The 24,989-nt window shown below is 45.8% G+C and overlaps 2 protein-coding genes across 5 annotated transcripts; both read left to right on the top strand.

Annotated features, from left to right (window-relative positions):
* Positions 1-2,280: 2,280 nt before the first annotated feature.
* Positions 2,281-20,487, top strand: wu:fe05a04. Of its 3 annotated transcripts, none has more exons than XM_042309267.1 (5): positions 2,281-2,549; positions 3,016-3,888; positions 16,305-17,287; positions 17,458-18,960; positions 19,030-20,487. In XM_042309267.1, the coding sequence occupies exons 2-5, from the start codon at positions 3,021-3,023 to the stop codon at positions 19,576-19,578; spliced, it is 3,903 nt and encodes a 1,300-aa protein (XP_042165201.1). In that variant the 5' UTR covers positions 2,281-2,549; positions 3,016-3,020; the 3' UTR covers positions 19,579-20,487. The 3 variants fall into 3 exon arrangements, with proteins under 3 accessions (XP_042165201.1, XP_042165196.1, XP_042165194.1); XM_042309262.1 differs by having other exon boundaries at positions 17,458-19,156; positions 19,226-20,487; XM_042309260.1 differs by having other exon boundaries at positions 17,458-20,487.
* A 294-nt stretch (positions 20,488-20,781) lies between these two features.
* On the top strand, positions 20,782-23,547 carry LOC112226659 (zinc finger protein 774-like). Of its 2 annotated transcripts, XM_024391134.2 has the most exons (4): positions 20,782-21,157; positions 21,449-21,632; positions 21,773-22,609; positions 22,979-23,547. In XM_024391134.2, the coding sequence occupies exons 1-4, from the start codon at positions 21,131-21,133 to the stop codon at positions 23,218-23,220; spliced, it is 1,290 nt and encodes a 429-aa protein (XP_024246902.1). In that variant the 5' UTR covers positions 20,782-21,130; the 3' UTR covers positions 23,221-23,547. The 2 variants fall into 2 exon arrangements, with proteins under 2 accessions (XP_024246902.1, XP_024246892.1); XM_024391124.2 differs by having other exon boundaries at positions 20,786-21,157; positions 21,773-23,547.
* Positions 23,548-24,989: the final 1,442 nt, after the last annotated feature.

The following is a 24,989-nucleotide window of genomic DNA, read 5'->3' as shown; positions in this document are numbered from 1 at the left end:
TGGAGATGCCGTGGAGAACGTTCTGCTGCCTGCAACATCCTCCAGCATGACCGGTTTGGCGGTGGGTCAGTCATGGATTGGGGTGGCATTTCTTTGGGGGGCCGCACAGCCCTCCATGTGCTCGCCAGAGGTAGCCTGACTGCCATTAGGTACCGAGATGAGATCCTCAGACCTCTTGTGAGACCACATGCTGGTGCGCTTAGCCCTGGGTTCCTCCTAATGCAAGACAATGCTAGAACTCATGTGGTTGGAGTGTGTCAGCAGTTCCTGCAAGAGGAAGGCATTGATGCTATGGACTGGCCCGCCCGTTCCCCAGACCTGAATCCAATTGAGCACATCTGGGACATCATGTCGCGCTCCATCCACCAACGCCACGTTGTACCACAGACTGTCCAGGAGTTGGCGGATGCTTTAGTCCAGGTCTGGGAGGAGATCCCTCAGGAGACCATCCGCCACCTCATCAGGAGTATGCCCAGGCGTGGTAGGGAGGTCATACAGGCACGTGGAGGCCACACACACTACTGAGCCTCATTTTGACTTGTTTTAAGGACATTACATCAAAGTTGGATCAGCCTGTAGTGTGGTTTTCCACTTTAATTTTGAGTGTGACTCCAAATCCAGACCTCCTTGGGTTGATAAATTGGATTTCCATTGATAATTTTTGTGTGATTTTGTTGTCAGCACATTCAACTATGTAAAGAAAAAAGTATTTAATAAGAATATTTCATTCATTCAGATCTAGGATGTGTTATTTTAGTGTTCCCTTTATTTTTTTGAGCAGTGTATATATATATATATATATTGTTCTACCTACCTGGAAATTCCACTGCTCCACAATCCTCTGCATCTCCTGAGGAGCCATTAGACCTGTCCAAAGAAGGTCTACTGCCATAACTGTGGCTGGAGAAGATTCCCTTAGACATTCGTCCTTCTGTGCCCAGTGCCTTGTGGTCCTTAGGGATCCTGTTCTGAACCTCTCCATTGTAGGGTTTCAGCAGCATGTGAGCAACGCCTTTAGGTCGGCCTGGGCCACGTTTCAAGAGGGCATGTAGAGGATGGCAAGGCAGAGCTAAGATGTGCATGTTGACCTGGTGTCTGATGAGGAGCGTCCCTTTCTTGAATATGCGACAACACGTTGCATGGATGACGGTGCATTTCCTTGACATGATGGTGCAGAAGAATAGGCACAGCAAGGGACCCGGGGACACCAGATCAGGCTCAATGGTCTGGAAGACAGTCTGGCTTGCCTCCAGGGATGGTGGAAAGGAGAACGAGGAGTAGCCCAGTTCTATGGCATCAGGAGAGGGGAGCTGAGGTGCAATATCCCAGGTGGGCTCAGCAGTTGTGTACTCAGGCCTGCTCTCGAGAGTTCTGGTCACCTGGCGTGCTCCACAACCACAAACCCTCGGCTGGTCCAGTGTACCAACTGTGGGGGCTATTTCGGCAGCCATCATTTGTTCTGCAAGCACAAAAGCTAGAACTTCTGCAGCAATGCCTGGAGGAACATAGGGAAGGCAATGGCTCAGGCAGCTCAGGCAGCACACAGAGCAAACTCAACAAACCCACAGAGGGAGGGTTCAGTTGCCACCTTCCAGATCTTGGAGATAAACGTCACCACTCCTCATCATCTCAGTGACTCTTCATTACACTCCAGCAATGAGGAGGAGGAGCTGCAGAGTATTGATCGTTCAGGCACAAAATCCCCTTCTGCATAGTCTTGTCAGGACTGCATAGTCATGTCATAATCTTTACTTTTTTATTGCAGCATTTTGTTCAGAAAACAGAGGGCACATACTTATTTTAAAAGAGGTTGAGAATATGTGGAATCATAATTTTATAGACACAAATAATACAAAAATATGTTCTGCCATTAAATGTCCCCCCTGTAGTTGTATGTACTTTCACACTCAGTGCAAAGTTCCATTCACAGGTCAGGCAGGTAGCCTAGTGGTTAAATCAAATCAAATCAAATCAAATTTTATTTGTCACATACACATGGTTAGCAGATGTTAATGCGAGTGTAGCGAAATGCTTGTGAAGAGTGTTGTCCAGTAACTGAAAGGTCGCTGGTTTGAATCCTGAGCCCACTAGGTGAAAATCTGGTAATGTTCCCTTGAGCAAGGCACTTTTAACCCTAATTTCTCCTGTAAATCACTCTGGATAAGAGCGTTTGCTTAATGAGTCACATATCATTTGTTGTTGTAATACCCCTCCACGACAGTAGGTGTCATTAAGTGTGTAAAGGGCCGGATGTTTTTGTCCCATTGTTGTTGTAGAAGACGGAAGCAAATCGGTCACGGTTTGTAAGTGATTCAATTACAGCAAATTGTGTGTTACAAAATAAATTAAACATACGTTTTAACCCATATTTAGGCGAGATAGTAACCTTGTGCAACAAGCGTTATACAGTATCATAGATCAGTCACATAATATAGTTTCTGGATACTTTTCGGACAGTGAAGAGCGCATGCCTCCACCGCCACAAGGTGTTTCTGTCCAGGTGGAGCTTCTGAAAATTAGCCATCTTCACTGTTGCAATCAGAACTGAGGTGAGCTGCGGAAGTCCTTATGTCGTCATAATTTACCTGCTTATTCTGTCAATAGTTGTAGTAGGTAGGTCGTTTTTATTGACGTGGGGCATTTTGCGCTTATGATTTTAATTAGATTGGCTAAATAACTAGCTACCGTTAGCTAGCTACAATTCAAAGTTAACATGGTGAATGTTACCGTCACAGTCAGTACATTCATGTATTCTGCCTGCTCACTGCACTTGGTTGAAAATGGCTAGTTACGTTTTCTATATTTCAGAATCAATGTCAAACATAATACATTGTCTTAGCTGTTTTCTGCCAACATTAGCATTCAACATTTTTGTTTTCTAATGGCACTTACTTTTAGTGACATTGGAATTGCATCATGGTCTGGTCTTAAGGTACATAATTCTGATGGCGTTTGTCCTGATCCTGAAATGGCGGCATTAGAGAATTATATCAATGGATTGTGTTTGTCTCACAGGTACCATGTCAGACTTCACCATTGATATCCAGCTGACAGAACTAGGGTTCCCTGACATCTTGCAGCCCAGAGAAATTACCTGTGTGAAGGAAACACCATCGCCTTCGGCCTCTAACAATATTTCCCCTGGATCCCTGGCTAACCTCCAAATCCCCAGTTCCTCGCCGCCTCCTGCTGCGCTCACCCCCACAGCTGTGGACCCAGAACTGGTCGGTGTAGAACAGCTGGTTTCTGTAGCCTCAAGGACTCCTTCTACAGTACAGCAGGTTGCCTCACAGACAGGCCCTCACATTACAGTAACCCCAAGTCCCTCTGGGCCCCCTGAGACACTGACAATACTCTGCCCACCCCCTCCTTCTACACACAAACCGGTGGTAGTGGCACACACTTCACGGCCTGTTAGTCCCATATTGCTACCCAAGAGTATAGTAAGTGGTCAAAGCAATAGCCTTCACCAAACCCCCAAAATAACTAAAACTGTCTTGATATCTGTGTCTCGTGTTGGAGCTGGTACTGTGTTGACTACTGTACCAGCTCCTTCCACTTCCCCTGTTGAACACTCAAGAACCATTAAGAATGATTCCAAGCTGCCACTGGCAGAACAGACTGCAATGTTTCAGACCACTCCAAAACCTGTAAACACAGGGAAGCCAGGAAGGGTGGTCGCTGAGGAAGAAGAACCAGGAGAAAATATTGGAGAGGGAATAGGAGGGAAAGATGTTTTCGATGATGGGAAAGTGCAAGGACTGAAAGAGAAAGAAGCAGAAGTTGCAAAGAGTTTAGAGGAGGATTCTGAGGAAACAGATGACAGTGAGGTTTCTGAAAATGAGGATGATGATGAAGAGGAGGAGGAGGAGGACGAACTGGACCCAGGTAGGCTTCAGCTCAAAGACTAAAACATCAACCATACATTTTTTTTCCCTGATTACAGAAATGTAGAGCATTTTTAAAATATGTTTTCTCTTATGTCAAACTACCAGGAAGTCTGAAAAGACAGACTGAGTGGGTGAGGAGCTCACCTTGAGTGAAGTTTTTTTTAAAGACTGATGTCAAGCAACATGGTTGCAGTGAGATTATCTCAAGCAAATTTGCTGATGCACATAGAAACTCAAACAACATTGAAATTTGCATGCAACATTCAAACCTGTCATATCACAATGTTTTCACTTTTTTTATCCAACTGTTTGGTTATTGTAACAATATCAATATAGAAAAAAATGTTGGCTGTATAATTTAGCTAGCTAGCCCAAATAGAATTGTCAGCACTGTTTATCAAGTGAGCTAGCTAGTTTATCTTGGACAATTTCAATTTCAGTTCACTTTCCAAGGGGAGGTCTGGGTACTTTTCATTACATATATAGTACTTTCAGAAAGTATTCACACCCCTTGACTTTTTCTGCATTTTGTTGTGTTTCAAAGTGGGATTAAAATGGATTTCATTGAAATTTATTTTGTCAACAATCTACACAAAACATGTTTGATGGAAAATAAAACGCTATCTTGATTAGATATGTATTCAACCCCCTGAGTCAATACATGTTAGTCACCTTTGGCAGCGATTAAAGAGCTTTGTCTCTTAAGAGCTTTGCACACCTGGATTGTGCAATATTTGCCCATTTATTATTTAAAAAATTATTCTGTGCCAAATTGGTTGTTGATCATTGCTAGACAGCCATTTTCAAGTCTTGCCGTTTGATTTTCAAGATGGTTTTAAGTAAAAAATGTAACTAGGCCACCCAAGAATATTTAGTGTTATTTTGGTAAGCAACTCGTATATATTTGGCCTTGTGTTTTAGGTAATTGTCCTGGTGGAGGATGAATTTGTTTCCCAGTGTCTGTTGGAAAGCAAACTGAACCAAGTATTCCTCTAGGATTTTGCCAGTGCTTAGCTCTATTGTGTTTCTTTTTATACCCCCCTCAAAAAAAATCACAGTCCTTGCTGATGACAAGCATAGCCATAACATGATGCAGCCACCACCATGCTTGAAAATGTGAAACATTACAAAGCAACACGCTTTGTATTGAGGTTAAAAAAAGTCAATGTCTTTGCCAATTTTTTTGCAGTATTATTTTAGTGCCTTATTGCAAACAGGAAGCCTGTATTCTGTCCAGGCTTCCTTCTTTTCACTCTGTCATTTATCAAATCAAATAGTATTAGTCACATGCGCCGAATACAACCGGTGTAGACTTTCCATTGAATTGCTTACTTACAAGCCCCTAACAAAGAATGCAGTTATAAAAAAAAAATATGGATAAGAATAATAAATACAACTAATAAGTAATTAAAGAGCAGCATTAAAATAACAATAGTGTGACTATATACAGGGGGTACACAATGTGCGGGGGCACTGGTTAGTAGGTAGAGTTATTAAAGTGACTATGCATATAGATGATACCAACAGAGAGTAGCAGTGGTGTAAAAGAAGGGGGGAGTCTTATGGCTTGGGGATAGAAGCTATTTAGAAACCTCTTGGACCTAGACTTGGCGCTCCGGTACTGCTTTCCATCCGGTAACAGAGAGAACAGTCTATGACTAGGGTGGCTGGAGTCTTTGACAATTTTTAGGGCCTTCCTCTGACACCGCCTGGTATAGAGGTCCTGGATGGCAGGACGCTTGGCCCCAGTGATGTACTGTGCCGTTCGCACTACCCTCTGTAGTGCCTTACGGTCGGAGGCCGAGCAGTTGCCATACCAGGCAGTGATGCAACCAGTCAGGATGCTCTCAATGGTGCAGCTGTAGAACCTTTTGAGGATCTGAGGACTCATGCCAAATCTTTTCAGTCTCCTGAGGGGGAATAGGTTTTGTCGTGCGCTCTTCATGACGGTCTTGGTGTGCTTGGACCATGTTAGTTTGTTGGGGATGTGGACACCAAGGAGCTTGAAGCTCTCAACCTGCTCCACTGCAGCCCTGTCGATGATAATGGGGGCCTGTTCGGCCCTCTTGGTCACTCTGACAGAGCTCCGGAGTTCCTCTGTGGAGATGGGAGAACCTTACAGAAGTACAAACATCTCTGCAGGCCTCCACCAATCAGGTCTTTATGGTAGAGAGGCCAGACGGAAGCAACTCTTCAGTAGAAGGCACTCCTGCTTGTAGATTGCCAAAAGCCACCTAAAGACTCTCAGACCATGAGAAACATGATTCTCTGGTCTGATGAAACCAAGATTGAACTCTTTGGCCTGAATGCCATGTGTCACGTTTGGAGGAAACCCTACGGTGAAGCATAGTGAAAACCTGCTCCAGCACCTCAGACTGGGGCGAAGGTTCACCTTCCAACAGGACAATGACCCTAAGCACACAGTCAAGACAATGCAGGAGTGGTTGCGGGACAAGTCTCTGAATGTCCTTGAGTGGCCCAGCCAGAGCCCGGAATTGAACACGATCAAACATCTCTGGAGAGACCTGAAAATAGCTGTGCAGGAAGGCTCCCCATCCAACCTGACAGAGCTTGAGAGGATCTGCAAAGAAGAATGGTAGAAACTCCCGAAATATGTGTGCCAGGCTTGTAGCGTCATACACAAGAAGACTCTGCTGTAATCACTGCTAAAAGTGCTTCAACAAAGTACGAAGTAAAGAGTCTGAATACTTATGTAAAATATGTTTTTTATAAATTAGCAAATGTTTAAGCCTGTTTTTGTCAGTCATTATGGGGTGTTGTGTGTAGATTGATGAGGGGAAAAAACAATTCAATCAATTTTAGAATAAAGCTGTGATGTAACAATGTGAAAAGTCATGGGGTCTGAATACTTTTCAAGGGCATTTGTGTGTGTCTGTGTGTATTTTATATATATATATATACACACACACACTTTATACTACTGTTAAAAAGGGGTCACTTAGATATTTCCTTGTTTTTGAAAGAAAAGCAACAAAAAAATGTGTTCATTAAAATAACATCAAATTGATCAGAAATACAGTGTAGACATTGTTCATTTTGTAAATGACTATTGTAGCTGGAAACGGTTGATTTAAAAATAAAGGAATATCTACATAGGCGTACAGAGGTCCATTATCAGCAACCATCACTCCTGTGTTCCAATGCCACGTTGTGTTAGCTCAACTGGCAGCTTCATTAAATAGTACCCGCAAAACACCAGTCTCAATGTCAATAGTGAAGAGGCGATTCTGGGATGCTGAGTTGCAAAGAAAAAGCTATATCTGACTGGCCAATAAAAATAAAAGATAGGCAAAAGAACACAGACACTGGACAGAGGAACTCTGTGTAGAAGACCAGCATCCCAGAGTCGCCTCTTCACTGTTGACGTTGAGGCTGGTGTTTTGCGGGTACTATTTAATGAAGCTGCCAGTTGAGGACTTGTGAGGTGTCTGTTTCTCAAACTAGACACTCTAATGAACTTGTCCTCTTGCTCAGTTGTGCACCGGGGCCTCCCACTCCTCTTTCTATTTCGGGTTAGAGCCAGTTTGTGCTGTTCTATGAAGGGAAGAAGTACAGTGTTGTACGAGATCTTCAGTTTCTTGACATTTTCTCGCATTGGAATAGCCTTAATTTCTCAGAATAAGAATAGACTGACGAGTTTCAGAAGAAAGTAATTGTTTCTGGCCATTTTGAGCCTGTAATCGAACCCACAAATGCTGATGCTCCAGATACTCAACTAGTATAAAGAAGGCCAGTTGTATTGCTTATTTAATCAGCACAACAGTTTTCAGCTGTACTAACATAATTGCACAAGGGTTTTCTATTGATCAATTAGCCTTTTTAAAATGATAAACTTGGATTAGCTAACACAGCGTGCCATTGGAACACAGGAGTGATGGTTGCTGATTATGGGCCTCTGTACGCCTATGTAGATATTCCATTAAAAATCAGCCGTTTCCAGCTACAATAGTCATTTGCAACATTAACAATGTCTACACTGTATTTCTGATCAATTTGATGTTATTTTAATGGACAAAAATGTGCTTCTCTTTCAAAAACAAGGACATTTCTAAGTGACCCCAAACTTTTGAACAGTTGTGTGTGTGTGTGTGTGTGTGTTTAATATACAGTTGAAGTCGGAAGTTTACATACACCTTAGCCAAATACATTTCAACTCAGTTTTTCACAATTCCTGACATTTAATCTTAGTAACAATTCCCTGTTTTAGGTCAGTTAGGATCACCACTTTATTTTAAGAATTTGAAATGTCAGAATAATAGTAGAGAGAATTATTTATTTCAGCTTTTATTTCTTTCATCACATTCCCAGTGGGTCAGAAGTTTACACCACTCAATTAGTGTTTGGTAGCATTGCCTTTAAATTGTTTAACTTGGGTCAAACATTTCGGGTAGCCTTCCATGAGCTTCCCACAATAAGTTGGGTGAATTTGCCTTTGTTGTCCTCAAGCCATTTTGCCACAACTTTGGAAGTATGCTTGGGGTCAATGTCCATTTGTAAGACCCATTTGTGACCAAGCTTTAACTTCCTGACTGATGTCTTGAGATGTTACTAAAATATGTCCACATAATTGTCCTGCCTCATGATGCCATCTATTTTGTGAAGTGCACCAGTCCCTCCTGCAGCAAAGCACCCCCACAACATGATGCTGCCACCCCCGTGCTTCACGATTGGGATGGTGTTCTTCGGCTTGCAAGCCTCCCCCTTTTTCCTCCAAACATAACGATGGTCATTATGGCCAAACAGTTCTATTTTTGTTTGATCAGACCAGGGGACATTTCTCCAAAAAGTACCATCTTTGTCGCCATGTACAGTTGCAAACCGTAGTCTGGCTTTTTTATGGCAGTTTTGGAGCAGTGGCTTCTTCCTTGCTGAGTGGCCTTTCAGGTTATGTTGACTCTTTTGCCTGTGGATATAGATACTTTTGTACCTGTTTCCTCCAGCATCTTCACAAGGTCCTTTTCTGGGATTGATTTTCACTTTCCACTCCAAAGTACGTTCATCTCTAGGAGACAGAACGCGTCACTTTCCTGAGCGGTATGACGGTTGCGTGGTCCCATGGTGTTTATACTTGTGTACTAATGTTTGTACAGATGAACGTGGTACCTTCAGGCGCTTGGAAATTGCTCACTAGGTTCAACCAGACTTTTTTCCCCCCTAAGGTCTTGGCTGATTTCTTTAGATTTTCCCACGATGTCAAGCAAAGAGGCACTGAGTTTGAAGGTAGGCCTTGAAATACATCCACAGGTACACCTCCAATTGACCAGCAAAGCACCAGCACACCTACTACTCCATGCTTCACGGTGGGAACCACACATGCGGAGATCATCCGTTCACCTACTCCACCATGCTTCACGGTGGGAACCACACATGCGGAGATCATCCGTTCACCTACTCCACCATGCTTCACGGTGGGAACCACACATGCGGAGATTATCCGCTCACCTACTCCACCATGCTTCACGGTGGGAACCACATATGCGGAGATCATCCGTTCACCTACTCCACCATGCATCACGGTTGGAACCACACATGCGGAGATCATCCGTTCACCTACTCCTCCATGCTTCACGGTTGGAACCACACATGCGGAGATCATCTGTTCACCTACTCCACCATGCTTCACGGTGGGAACCACACATGCGGAGATCATCCATTCACCTACTCCACCATGCTTCACGGTGGGAACCACACATGCGGAGATCATCCATTCACCTACTCCACCATGCTTCACGGTGGGAACCACACATGCGGAGATCATCCATTCACCTACTCCACCATGCTTCACGGTGGGAACCACACATGCGGAGATCATCCGTTCACCTACTCCTCCATGCTTCACGGTGGGAACCACACATGCGGAGATCATCCGTTCATCTACTCTGCGTCCGACAAAGACACGGCGGTTGGAACCAAAAATCTCAAATTTGGACTCTTCAGACCAAAGGACAGATTTCCACCGGTCTAATGTTCATTGCTCGTGTTTCTTGGCCCAAGCAATTATTATTGATGTCCTTTAGGAGTGGTTTCTTTGCAACAATTTGACCATAAAGGCCTGATTCACGCAGTCTCCTCTGAACAGTTCATGTTGAGATGTGTCTGTTACTTGAACTCTGTGAAGCATTTATTTGGTCTGCAATATCTGAGGCTGGTAACTCTGGTTTCAACGCCATACAACACTCCTTCCGTGGCCTCCAACTGCTCTTAAATGCTAGTAAAACAAAATGCATCCTCTTCAACCGATCGCTACCCGCCCGCCTGACTAGCTTCACTACTATGGACGGTTCTGACTTAGAATATTTGGACTACTATAAATACCTAGATGTCTGGTTAGACTGTAAACTCTCCTTCCAGACTCATATTATGCATCTCCAATCCAAAATTAAATCTAGAATCGGTTTCCTATTTCGCACAAAGCTTCCTTCACTCATGCTGCCAAACATACCCTCGTAAAACTGACTATCCTACCAGTCCTTGACTTCGGCGATGTCATTTACAAAATAGCCTCCAACACTCTACTCAGCAAATTGAATGCAGTCTATCACAGTGCCATCCATTTTGTCACCAAAGCCCCATATACTACCCACCACTGTGACCTGTATGCTCTATAAGTCCTTGCTAGTTAAAGCTCTGCCTTATCTCAGCTCACTGGTCACCATAGCAACACCCACCCGAAGCACACGCTCCAGCAGGTATATTTCACTGGTCATACCTAAAGCAACACCTCCTTTGACTGCCTTTCCTTCCAGTTCTATGCTGCCAATGACTGATACGAACTGCAAAAATCACTGAAGCTGGAGACATCTCCCTCACTAACTTTAAGCGTCCGCTGTCAGAGCAGCTTACCGATTGCTGCAGCTGTACACAGCCCATCTGTAAATAGCCCATCCAACTACCTACCTCATCCCCATATTTGTTTTTGTTTTTCTGCTATTTTGAACACCAGTATTTCTACCTGCACATCCTCATCTGCACATATCACTCCAGTGTAAATTGCTAAATTGTAATTACTTCGCCACTATTGGCCTATTTATTGCCTTACCTCCTTACTTCATATGCACACTGTATACAGATCCTTCTATTATGTTGTTGACTGTATGTTTGTTTGTGTAACTCTGTGTTGTTTGTGTTGCACTGCTTTGCTTTATCTTGGCCAGGTCACAGTTGTAAATGAGAACTTGTTCTCAACTGGCCTACCTGGTTAAATAAAGGTGAAATAAACTAAAATGAACTTATCCTCTTTAGCAGAGTTAACTCTGGTTCTTCCTGTCCTGTGGCAGTCCTCATGAGAGCCAGTTTCATCTCTAATAGCTTACTGACCAAGACTTCGGACCAAACTTTTTCAATACCTTGTTTGCATACCCATTTCCCCCTTTATTTATTGGTAGATATGTTTAACTTTCTTTCCTACCAACCCTACCGACTAACGAACTTTATTTGACTCTTTGCAAACTGGAATCCATACATCCTGAGGCTGCATTCATTGTAGCTGGGGATTTTAACAAGGCTAATCTGAAAACAAGACTCCCTAAATTGTATCAGCATATCGATTGCGCAACCAGGGCTGGCAAAACCTTGGATCACTGCTATTCTAACTTCCGCGACGCATATAAGGCCCTGCCCCGCCCTCCTTTCGGAAAAGCTGACCACGACTCCATTTTGTTGATCCCTGCCTACAGACAGAAACTAAAACAAGAAGCTCCCACGCTGAGGTCTGTTCAACGCTGGTCCGACCAATCTGATTCCACACTCCAAGACTGCTTCCATCATGTGGACTGGGATATGTTTCGTATTGCGTCAGACAACAACATTGACGAATACGCTGATTCGGTGTGCGAGTTCATTAGAACGTGCGTTGAAGATGTCGTTCCCATAGCAACGATTAAAACATTCCCAAACCAGAAACCGTGGATTGATGGTAGCATTCGTGTGAAACTGAAAGCGCGAACCACTGCTTTTAATCAGGGCAAGGTGACCGGAAACATGACCGAATACAAACAGTGTAGCTATTCCCTCCGCAAGGCAATCAAACAAGCTAAGCGTCAGTATAGAGACAAAGTCGAATCTCAATTCAACGGCTCAGACACGAGGTATGTGGCAGGGTCTACAGTCAATCACGGATTACAAAAAGAAAACCAGCCCCGTCACGGACCAGGATGTCTTGCTCCCAGGCAGACTAAATAACTTTTTTGCCCGCTTTGAGGACAATACAGTGCCACTGACACGGCCTGCAACCAAAACATGCGGCCTCTCCTTCACTGCAGCCGAGGTGAGTAAAACATTTAAACGTGTTAACCCTCGCAAGGCTGCAGGCCCAGACGGCATCCCCAGCCGCGCCCTCAGAGCATGCGCAGACCAGCTGGCTGGTGTGTTTACGGACATATTCAATCAATACCTATCCCAGTCTGCTGTTCCCACATGCTTCAAGAGGGCCACCATTGTTCCTGTTCCCAAGAAAGCTAAGGCAACTGAGCTAAACGACTACCGCCCCGTAGCACTCACTTCCGTCATCATGAAGTGCTTTGAGAGACTAGTCAAGGACCATATCACCTCCACCCTACCTGACACCCTAGACCCACTCCAATTTGCTTACCGCCCAAATAGGTCCACAGACAATGCAATCTCAACCACACTGCACACTGCCCTAACCCATCTGGACAAGAGGAATACCTATGTGAGAATGCTGTTCATCGACTACAGCTCGGCTGTAGCTCACCATAGTACCCTCCAAGCTCGTCATCAAGCTCGAGACCCTGGGTCTCGACCCCGCCCTGTGCAACTGGGTACTGGACTTCCTGACGGGCCGCTCCCAGGTGGTGAGGGTAGGCAACAACAACATCTCCACCCCGCTGATCCTCAACACTGGGGCCCCACAAGGGTGCGTTCTGAGCCCTCTCCTGTACTCCCTGTTCACCCACGACTGCGTGGCCACGCACGCCTCCAACTCAATCATCAAGTTTGCGGACGACACAACAGTGGTAGGCTTGATTACCAACAACGACGAGACGGCCTACAGGGAGGAGGTGAGGGCCCTCGGAGTGTGGTGTCAGGAAAATAACCTCACACTCAACGTCAACAAAACTAAGGAGATGATTGTGGACTTCAGGAAACAGCAGAGGGAACACCCCCCTATCCACATCGATGGAACAGTAGTGGAGAGGGTAGCAAGTTTTAAGTTCCTCGACATACACATCACAGACAAACTGAATTGGTCCACCCACACAGACAGCATCGTGAAGAAGGCGCAGCAGCGCCTCTTCAACCTCAGGAGGCTGAAGAAATCCGGCTTGTCACCAAAAGCACTCACAAACTTCTACAGATGCACAATTGAGAGCATCCTGGCGGGCTGTATCACCGCCTGGTACGGCAACTGCTCCGCCCTCAACCGTAAGGCTCTCCAGAGGGTAGTGAGGTCTGCACAACGCATCACCGGGGGCAAACTACCTGTCCTCCAGGACACCTACACCACCCAATGTTACAGGAAGGCCATAAAGATCATCAAGGACAACAACCACCCGAGCCACTGCCTGGTCACCCCGCTATCATCCAGAAGGCGAGGTCAGTACAGGTGCATCAAAGCTGGGACCGAGAGACAGAAGCTGTTTTTCAATCTCAAGGCCATCAGACTGTTAAACAGCCACCACTAACATTGAGTGGCTGCTGCCAACACACTGACTCAACTCCAGCCACTTTAATAATGGGAATTGATGGGAAATGATGTAAAATATATCACTAGCCATTTTAAACAATGCTACCTAATATGTTTACATACCCTACATTATTAATCTCATATGTATACGTATATACTGTACTCTATCATCTACTGCATCTTTATGTAATACATGTATCACTAGCCACTTTAACTATGCCACTTTGTTTACATACTCATCTCATATGTATATACTGTACTCGATACCATCTACTGTATCTTGCCTATGCCGCTCTGTACCATCACTCATTCATATATCTTTATGTACATATTCTTTATCCCTTACACTTGTGTGTATAAGACAGTAGTTTTGGAATTGTTAGTTAGATTACTTGTTGGTTATTACTGCATTGTCGGAACTAGAAGCACAAGCATTTCGCTACACTCGCATTAACATCTGCTAACCATGTGTATGTGACAAATAAAATTTGATTTGATTTGATGTCATTCTTCTGTGAGCTGCTCCATGCAACAACCAGTTGAGAGCTGCTCGCTCTTGCTGCCTCTAGATGATATTCCCGCTGAAACTAGGCTGTGAGTGGTGTGCATGCTGATATATTTAACATGCTTTGCGATTGTGTAGGCTACTTTGCATAATTTCTTTATTGTACTGCATAATTGTTAAGTCGTACACCTCCACTACACTACTTTGATACGTATCAGTGGGGATTAAGAAGTGAGTGTAGGCAATGCCCACTGAAAGAAAAGTGGGTATAGGGTTTATACCTGCGTATAGCCTCCACTACACTACTGGCCCTTTTGTGTTTTACAAAGAGTGCACTCCTACATGTGCTGGTATTACGGTTGCTGTCCTTTCAGCATCAAAAGCCTGTAACACAGGTCCAATAAAGTCCAATAGGTCCCTCACTGTGCAAACCTGTCTACAATAGATATAAAGGCTGTTACAATTTCCCATGGTCTCCCCATACTAATAGTGAGCGTGCAACTTTCCAACAATTTCCCCCACTCCCCTACCAGGCAGTCAAGGAAATTTTGACATAGTTCTGACATAATTTTCAACGCAAGTAAAGGATAGTAATGTTACGAGTAAAGTTCAAGTTTCAATAGGCGACGAGATATTTTTCAAGAAAAAAGTGAATGTGTATATATTTGGCCTGGCGAAGCAGTTCTACACGCTGACTGAATGGAAGCTGATAATTATGCGTTTTTCCTCCACTGGTCTCACTGGCCAATTGAGACATGGATTTTGTGTGTGTGCCATTCAGAGGTTGAATGGGCGAGACAAAAGAAGTGCTTTTACAATGGGATATAGTAATAGGTGCCAGGCGCACCGGTTTGTGTCAAGAACTGCAGCGCTGCTGAGGTTGTCACGCTCAACAGTATCCCCTGTGTATCAAGAATGGTCCACCACCCAAAGGACATCCAGCCACCTTGACACAACTGTAGGAAGCATTGGAGTCAACATGGGCCAGCATCCCTATGGAACCGTTTCGGTTCTTGTAGAGTCCATGCCCTGACGAGTGGAGGCTGTTCTGAGGGCAAAAGGGGTGCAACTCAATATTAGGAAGGTGTTCTTAATGTTTTGTACACTCTGTATATTGACTACCAGACAATGTTCATATATCATGACTGTCAGTCGGAGGTGGGACCAAGTCATTATTATTCGGGTTGCAAGTCTTAAGGTCCGGTTCTCAAGTTGAGTCCGAAGTAGAACGGGTTGGGTCAAGTCCAAGTCGTGCATTTTAAGAGCTAGTCGAGTCGCACGTCAAGTAAAAAACATCTGTACATGTAATGACTCAACTACAAGTCTTTGTCTATTGAGGCTACCAGACAGCCCTTTACTTCATTATTTTGTCTCTAACATATTTTGAATATGTAATTATTAATTTTAACAACAAATTCCAAATACAAGTAAATAATTAATTTCAAGCAATTTTGACATACCAAGAGAGCAGCACTTATGCTAGTTGCTTGAAGCCCCATTGCTGGTGAGCTTGCAGAGTAAACAGTTAATATTATTAATCACCAAACGTTTTTGGAGCTGCATGTTTTTGCGCTGCATCCGATCCTATAGCTAGCTGTACAACATGTGACTCGAGTCCACACCTCTGCTATCAATGTCAAGAAGTTTGTATGAATCTTCCATTTGGCGTGTCTAATGATGTAATGACATGACAACTGCATCTGAGTTCTTGGCAACCCTTCCCCCGCTTTTGTTTCATGCTGTCTGAAGACCTAGCTAGCCAGCTACTAGCTAACACACGACACAGATGAAAGCAGAAACCTCTAAGTATCTTTGCCTTAGATGAATAGGGGAAACCTCTATTTATACTGTATTTGCTGACACAGTGCAGTCAAATTTTGGCACCAGTAGACTAGCTACCTAGTTATGTAAACCAGGCCCCTCTGCAAACACCCTTATGCAATTGTTGGTTACAAGGCAGCACTTATTTAAACGAGGTAAGAGAATATCACCGTACCATTGGTGTATTCAAATTTGAGATTTTGTGATGTCATATTAATCTTCCCGCCTCTTGAATCCTGGTGTTTGACATTGGGGAGGGGACCAGTAACTTTATGATCAAACTTTATAAATGTAGAAGCAACAGTCATTTTTTTATACTTTAGGTATCCTACTTTGATCTGGTTTCATCCAAATATCATACATTTCCTGAAAAATGTTTTGACTGCTGTACCTTTAACACCCTTCTCCCTCTGCCTTTCAGAAGCAGAGCCTGGAGGTTCAGGCGAACACCGCTGTAGCGTCTGTGATCTCGTCCTTTCCTCCAACTTCCAGCTCCAGGAGCACATGAACCTGCACACAGGGGCACGCCCCTACTGCTGTGCCGAGTGTGGCAAGCGCTTCTGTCAGCTGGCCAACTACCGCTCCCACCTGCGTACACACGCCCAGCCCCAGACCTCAGTCCCACCCGTACAGCTCCGCTGCCGTGTTTGCCTGAAGGGCTTCGATTCTGAGCAGGGTTTGAAGGACCACCTAGCCAAGTCCCACTTTGAGAAGGAGTTCTATGAGTGTGACGCATGCAAGCGCATCTTCACCTGCCTGACCAAGTGTGAGGAGCACCTGGAGGAGCACAAGCGTGAGCTGGCGGACCACGTGTGTCTGCAGTGCTGCCGCCGCTTCCGCCTGCGCCGCTCTCTCCGCCGCCACAAGGAGCGGGGCTGTGTCCGCAGCTATCGCTGCACTGACTGCCCCATGAACTTCAGCCGCAAGAATGCCCTCCTCAAGCACAGCTTCTCCCACCTGGGCCTGCTGCCTTACACCTGCATCCAGTGCCGTGCACATTTCCGCCTGGCCAGGCTGTACCGTAAGCACGAGTGTGAGCCGGAGCGGCTCCACTGCGTGGCATGCCTGGGCGTCTTTCAGAGCCACAACGACTTCCAGAGGCACAAGAGGGAGACGGGCTGCTGGGGCCAGCAGGGGACCAAGGGGGATGAGATCCGCTGTATGGAGTGTGGCCAGGCCTTCTCCACGGCTGACGAGCTGAAGAATCACGCCGGGGCCCACCAGAGGGTTATGACCTGCTCCGAGTGCGGCAAGGGCTTCCGCTCGGCCTTGATGCTGATGTCACACATGGGGGGCCACGCAGGGTCGAGGCCTTGTCTGTGTAAGAACTGTGGCCTGGGCTTCCCTCACCAGCAGGGTTACGAGAGCCACCTCAAGGACTGTGGACGCAAACACACTCCTGTGGTGAGTATGGGTTACCCCCCTAAGGACTGTTGAAATATCCTGATATATGTTTGTCACTGTATATGGCTCTTTGGAAGAAAAGTATTTTCAGATTATTTTGATTTAAATTGGATTGGATAGAGAAGGGTACAAGTAGCTCTCTGTTCACTGTTGTAACTCGCTCTTTGCAGATGGCTCCAAAGAAACCACGGAAGGACGCACCTGCCGCTCCTTCCAAACCGCTAGCCCAGCTCGCTCCAAGTTATCTCCCTGTCTCTGCTCCTGTGAAGAAACCAGCGAGACAAGCGTCAGCACCACTTTCTACCCCAGTGAGAATGCCAGGCTCTGCCCCTGCCAGAGTCACTATGGGAGTCTCTGCTTCTACCCCAGTGAGAATGCCAGGCTCTGCCCCTGCCAGAGTCACTATGGGAGTCTCTGCTTCTACCCCAGTGAGAATGCCAGGCTCTGCCCCTGCCAGAGTTACTATGGGAGTCTCTGCTTCTACCCCAGTGAGAATGCCAGGCTCTGCCCCTGCCAGAGTCACTATGGGAGTCTCTGCTTCTACCCCAGTGAGAATGCCAGGCTCTGCCCCTGCCGGAGTCACAATGGGAATCCCTAACACCACCGCTGTCCGTGTGGTGAGCCCTGACCAACCCACCAAGGGTCTGTGGAAGCTCAGCCTGGACAAACAGCCTCCTCCTGGGGTGTCCTTGGTCATGTTTGTCCCTGCCAACACCCCTCTGGCCTCTGGCCTCTCTGGCCCATCCTCCACCCCCCAGCTCCCAGCTCTCTCAGGCACCCAGTCCCAGTGGAAGGTATTCAACCCAGCACCAAATCCAGGAGCCCCTCCTCCGGTGCTGTGCCAGTCCAGCTTCACCTCTGAGCCGGGCCTGAGCCTCATAGCAGAGGCAAACCGGCGCTACTCCTCTGATGCCCCGCTGGATCTGGCCTTAAAGACAACTTACTACGTACAGGAGCCTGCTAATTTACTACCTCTTGATCTGTCTAACAAGTCGACTTGCTCCACTCCTCCTGCTAACCTTGTAGTCAAGACTGAACCGAGAGACCCTGGGTTTGCAGAGGAGACTGAGGAAGAAGTATTCACAAGTTTAACAGGTGATAAAAAGGGGATAGTCTTTCAGAGTAAGAGGGAGCCAGGGGAGGATTCTAAGATGGAGGCTATGGCTCAGAAGGGGGGAAATAGAGAAGGGAGAGGAGATGAAGACAGGCAAAATGACAGCAGAGATGATGGAACAGCTCAGTCTCAAATGAAGAAGGCACCAAAGCCGGGAGTCCCGTCAACACTGCGGCTCCTGACCGCCAAACAGACAGAACCTTTGAAGAACACTGCCAAAGTGGATCAAGTGAATCAGCTGAAAATCGAGTCAGTCAGCTCTTTGCACTCCAAAATGCTTCGGGGCTTAGTCCATATAAAGCAGGAACCACTGTCTCTAGAGCCTGACAGTGGAACACAGAGCTCAGACTTCTGTTCGTACAGCCCGCTGACAGCATTGAAGAGGAAGATGGAGCCAGACGTGGGGCTGGACTTGAGATGGGATGGGGGCACCCCAGGCTGTGTGCTCGACTTGAGGTTGAATGGAGGGAACCCAGCCAGTTGTGATGTGGTGGAGAAAGCAGAGGAGAGGAACATGGAAGGAGACCGTGTAGAGGAGGAGCTTGATGGTGGCGAGAAGGATGGCGCAACAGAGGAGAGGAACATGGAAGGAGACTGTGTAGAGGAGGAGCTTGATGGTAGCGAGAAGGATGGCGCAACAGAGGAGAGGAACATGGAAGGAGACTGTGTAGAGGAGGAGCTTGATGGTAGCGAGAAGGATGGCGCAACAGAGGAGAGGAACATGGAAGGAGACCGTGTAGAGGAGGAGCTTGATGGTGGCGAGAAGGATGGCGCAACAGAGGAGAGGAACATGGAAGGAGACCGTGTAGAGGAGGAGCTTGATGGTAGCGAGAAGGATGGCGCAACAGAGGAGAGGAAAGCAGATATGGATGGATCGGAGGAGAGGAAAGAGCAGAAGGATGGATCGGAGGAGAGGAAAGTGGATAAGGCTGGATCGGAGGAGAGGAAAGCGGATAAGGATGGATCGAAGGAGAAGGATGGAACCGAAGAGAGGAAAGGGGAGGAGGATGGAATGGAGGAGACTGACGCCCCTGTTGATGAACCCACAGCCCATAACCCAGAGACACAGCTCCCCTCCTCTCCCATCCCCTCTCCTCCCTCCTCACCACCATGTAAAAGACGAAGGTCACTAAGGACAAGGGAAAAGCCTAGAGCCCTACGTGACTGTTTATTATAAGGGCAGTACTTTAGACAGAGTGAAAAATGGGATTGCTGACAACAATGTTAATTAGGCTGCCTTTTAATGGCCCGAGAAACAGAGGAAAACATAACCAAGCTTACTGTAAAACAATTCATACTAGGCTTGTTATTAAATTATAATAGCAACACATTTTGTGGATTAGTGGTGATTTTTATAAACCATGCCTCTACATGAATTTGCCCTCTGGATTTGGTTGCTTTCCTGTATTCCAATTATTTTTTCTTAGCTATTGAAGACTTACTATGTCTATGTTTAATGTACCTGCTAGTGTTTAGTGAGCTAGTCAACAACCCTTGTTGTTAGCTGCTTACTGTGTGGCAAGAGATTGAGATTAGGGTAAATAGTGGCTATTGTTTTCGATGTTACAGTAGTTGCGTATGTTGGCAATAGGATCATGCACTTCTTCCAGTGTTACCGCACACCTTTCCAAACACTCCATATCTATTTGACTATACCAACATAATTTATTTGTTTTTTTTGTTATAGGTTGTCAAGTTAGTCTTCACTTGAATGTCATTGTAATTTTTGTCGTTTCTATTCTATATAAGCTGCCGTATGGGACTTCAGTCGCCAAGGTTTCTTATTCAGGTACTGATGGGGAACGTTTGGGAGCCAGGATTTAATGTACTGTCAACTTTCTGAGAAATGTTTCTCAACAGCTCGGTTTTTGTTTGATTTGAGTTCCATAATGGGTATAATATGCAAGAAAATGTATGTGCTGTCCAATTATAATGTTAAATTGACATGTATATCTTTTTCTATCACGTTGAATGTCTTACCCCAAATTCAACTGAATGGTTGCCGTGTTTTGTAGAGTTTCAAATATTCTGTTCTGAAATTGGGATCTTAAAGGATACAAATAAAGATCAACGTGTCGGAATGGTATGGAGGGGTTTTCTTGGAAAGGTATGGAGGGGTTTTCTTGGAAAGGTATGGAGGGGTTTTCTTGGAAAGGTATGGAGGGGTTTTCTTGGAAAGCCTTCTTTCATTGACCAAAACAGAACTCTTACTTGAGTCCTGGAGAGGAAGTGGGAAGGCACTATGGTAAGTGTTTGTTTATCTCATTTTAAACACAAGGATATAAATCTTAGTATAACAGAATCTAACATTTAACCAAAGTGTTGTAATCCATAAATCCAGTGTTTCATTTTGAAATGTTAATAAACTGTGCACTTGGGTTTAGCTAGGTAGGTCTGTAATTATATAGGTCTACCTCCTCGAGACAGTTGGATAGTGCAAATGCGTACAGCAAAGAGCTCGGTTGAAGAAAAGACTACAAATATTGTCACATGGTAAGAAAGCCCGGAAATAATTTGTCTGTCAAATCCGGCGAAGATGATAACAGTAGTAGGCTGGCGTAAATGTGGCTGGTGTAGGAACACAACAGTTTACAACAGATATCCCCTTCATTCTCGATCGGAAAACGGTTCGGTTACGTACCGCAAATTCCTTTCTCTTGCTACGAGCAATGTAGGCTGATGAAACGGAACAGACGGCAAAAACTTCGTAAAACTACACATTATTCTACATGGACAAAGACAAGTTCGCTGTGAGCGTAAGTATATAGGCCTGTCAATAAAATGCATATTTTGAAGAAGTGAGAATATTATTGTGTAGCCTATTTGTAGGTATATCCATAATAAAAAAAGAACCAAAAAGCAGTCTTGGATTAAAATTGTAATTATTGTAAAAATATATATAATAGAGTTTAAATATTTGTTAAACTGATGTTAAAACTATTGCTAATCTATATGTAAGTCACAAATTAAATATTATGTTGTAGTATAAGCAATCTCATTACTATTTACAATTGACACCTATCCTCCCTCTTCATTTCCCCACCCAGCATGACCCATGCTCCTGGTTGGAGATGCACCAGTTCATTGGAGACCTGATGGTGACTGGGGGGGCTCTGGGGCTAAAAGACGCCCCACCAGCAGGCCCAGGCTCAACCCCAGGCTCAGCCCAGCCCAGACAGGTCCAGGCCCAGGCAGAGAGCATTAGAGAGGCCAGAGACATCAGTGGACAAAGTGAGTGGAGAACATTGTGGAGTAATAGAAAAGGACAGCGAATACTAAGGAAACAGATTTTGTTTTCATAGGCAATGGCTTGTCTGGCTTTCTAATAAATGTATTTTCTTCCTTTTGTCTTTCCCCCGACTTGTACACAGCTCAGCACCATACCTGCACTTGCCCTGGCTGCCCCTACTCTTCCTCATCTTCCTCCTTCCAGACCATAAAGCCCAGCAGCACCTACAGCCCAGAGCTCAGTCAGCCCCAGAGTCAGGCCAAGGAGACCAGCACCCAGAGCCCCAGCCTAGCCCCTACCACTCTCACTACCCAGGGTACTTCTTCACCAAGTCCCCTGCCCCAAATCCCCACCTTCCCTTGTTTCTGCTGCCGCCGGGGCTTCCAGACCTGCACCCAGCTACAGCACCACCAACAGGGGGCAGCAGACTTTCCCTCCTCCCAGACACACACCTACTACCACCACCACTGCCCCCTTACCATCTGCCTGCCCCACCACCACTCCCACCCTGGCCTGTCCCCTGGCACCTTCCCCTGCCTGTCCTGCCAGCATTCCTTCCCCTCCTGCTCCCAGCTCTTCCACGAGCATCAGGGCCACACCCCCCCCCAGAACCATGTTGGAGGGGTGACCATAGTGTCCCCTACCCTACACCCATGCATGCACTGTCCAGCCTCCTTCCCCCGACCCTCTCAGCTGCTACAGCACCAGCGCACCCAGCACGCTCACAAGGCTGGCGGCTTCCTGTGCACTGAGTGCGGGCGCGCCTTCAACTCCCACTCCAACCTCCGTATCCACCTCAACGTACACACCGGCGCCCGACCCTACTCATGCCCTGACTGCGGCAAGAGTTTCAGCCAGTCGGGAGCGTTGAAGATCCACCGTCGCATCCACACTGGGGAGAGACCCTATACCTGCACCTACTGTGGGAGGGGCTTCCCCCACCTGGCCGGGGTCCGGGCCCACCAAAGGACCCACACAGGTGAGAAGCCCTACCGCTGCACCCAGTGTGAGAAGTGCTTCACCCAGTCGGGGGCACTGAAGATCCACACAAGGATCCACACCGGGGAACGACCGTTTGTGTGCAGCCTCTGTGGGAAGGGCTTCTCCAACCGCTCTGGCATCCGCTTCCACCAGCGCACTGTCCATGGGATGGGGTCGAATATGGGAGGGGGTGGAGGAGCCGGTGGGTCCCATAGGGGGAGACAGAGTCTAGGCAGCTCAGCTGCTGTGGGACGCCCCAGTGCCAATCCAAACCGGTTACACAACAACCCCCATACTGATGTGACCTCCAGCATTACTCCTGCCCTGACAAAAATCCTTTCCCCTGGGTCTCTCCTTGCTCCTCCAGGGTCAGGTCTGACTGTAACCTCAGACAAAGAGCTCCAGTTCCAGTCTAGCAGTGTGAAGATCCCCTCCAGGAGAGCAGAACCAGGCAGTAGCAGGGAAGGAAGGGCTCAGCTGTACACCTGTGAGGACTGTGGGCTGCTTTTTCGGGACGCTCCCTCCAGAAACCGACACCAAACTGTAGTGCACTACTCTACAGAAGGGGTAGAGGAGGAGGGCCTGGGGGACACTGGGGGGGAGGGGTGAGAGAGATGGTAGATGGAAGCTTGATGCAGTACATCGTTGGATCAAAGGCTAAGGGAGAGGTGGGTGAAAATGGAAAGGTGAGAAGAGGCAGAAAGCTTGAGACTCATCGAGGAAAAATAATATGTAAATGCATGGTGGTGAAGGGAGGTGAGAAGAAAGTTAATTCCACAGTGAACAATAAACTCTCTATCAATGGGATATATTACTTATTTGAGATTGAATTTCCACTTTAAAAGATGCACTAATTTTCACATTTTGGGAGTCCAATTTTCTGTTTGTCAAAAAGCCAAGTACCATGATTAGGCTACTAAAGATGATTATTTGAGAGCTTTTGATTATTTTTGTATTTATTTGACTGGTTTGGCAAAATCCACAGATAGCATCATCTCAAATGTATGACACTGTAAGACATTGTCCCATAGGGCAGCGCACAATTGGCCCAATGTCGTCCGGGTTAGGGGAGGGTTTGGCCGGGGTAGGCCGTCATTGTAAATAAGAATTTGTTCTTAACTGACTTGCCTAGTTACATAAAAAGTAAGTGAAGAGGTGAAGAGATGTTGTATTTAGCATTATGTAATTTATATTTTGTAATAATAGAATCTGATATTGTAGGCCCGTATAAACTTGTGTATATCAGTTTATCTATTTATTTAGCTCATTGTGCCTTTGATCTCAGATTAGATCATTCATGTACATAAAAAATACATATTTCCATAAACCACACTGTACAAAACTTCATAACCACTGATATGTTAAAGTGGAAGATGAGCTCTTATACAAAGTATTTTTTTGTCAGGATCATTTCTCAGAGACACATGGTTTGTTGACCTGTTTTCTTTTGCTTCAGATCTCCACCTAGTGGACATTTAGAAGCATAGCAGCAGAAACACAGGCACTGAAACCAGTCTATCTAAGCTACAGGTGTCAAACTCATTCCACGGAGGTCCGAGTGTCTGCGGGTTTTTGCTGCTCCCTTGTCCTTGATTCATGAATTGCGGTCACTAATAGGTAAGGAACTCCCCACACATGGTTATTTCAGGTTTAATTGAAAGGAAAAAACAAAAACCTGAAGACACTGGGCCCTCCATGGAATGATTTTGACACCCCTTCTCTAGATCAGTGGTTTCCAATCAGTGGTACTAGGACCCCTGGGTGTACTTGGCCTATCCACAGGGGGTACTTGAGAAGACTCATGAGATCATAGGCCTACTGGTAAAATGCACATGACGGAGGACGGCTCATAATAATGGCCGGGATGAAGTCAATGGAATGGCATCAAACGCATGAAAATAATTTGTTTGATGTATTTGATACTATTCCGCTCCAGCCATTATCATGAGCGTATCCTCCCAAATGAAGGTGCCACCAACCTCCTGTGCTTCAGGGGTAGTCTGGGCAGAGCACAATTCAGGTGGGGGGTCCAGTTACTGAAAAGGGTTGGGAAACACAGATCTACACATCTGTGTTTCCTCCCACCATGTTCAAATGCTACTGTTGCCTAGGGTCTTTCTTTTCAGACACTGAAACTATTGAAACTTCTGTTTGGCCAACTTCCCTTCTTTGGTATTCTGTAGCATCTAGGGAAGTTCAAAAGGCTGATTGAGGACCTTTTTACTGGAGATTGTGTTGGTTTTCTATGATTGTGTATTGATGTGAATATTTGTGTATATTGATGTATATAGTTTGTATGTATACAGGGCTCATCTGTAAAAGAGACCATGGTGTCAGCATGACTCCTGTCAAAATATATTTTATACATCCATCTGTTT

This window comes from Oncorhynchus tshawytscha, linkage group LG03, assembly GCF_018296145.1.
Source record: "Oncorhynchus tshawytscha isolate Ot180627B linkage group LG03, Otsh_v2.0, whole genome shotgun sequence".
NCBI classification, from domain to species: Eukaryota; Metazoa; Chordata; class Actinopteri; order Salmoniformes; family Salmonidae; genus Oncorhynchus; species Oncorhynchus tshawytscha.
Note: the sequence above shows the minus strand (reverse complement) of the source record. Positions and strands in the feature narration are given on the sequence as shown.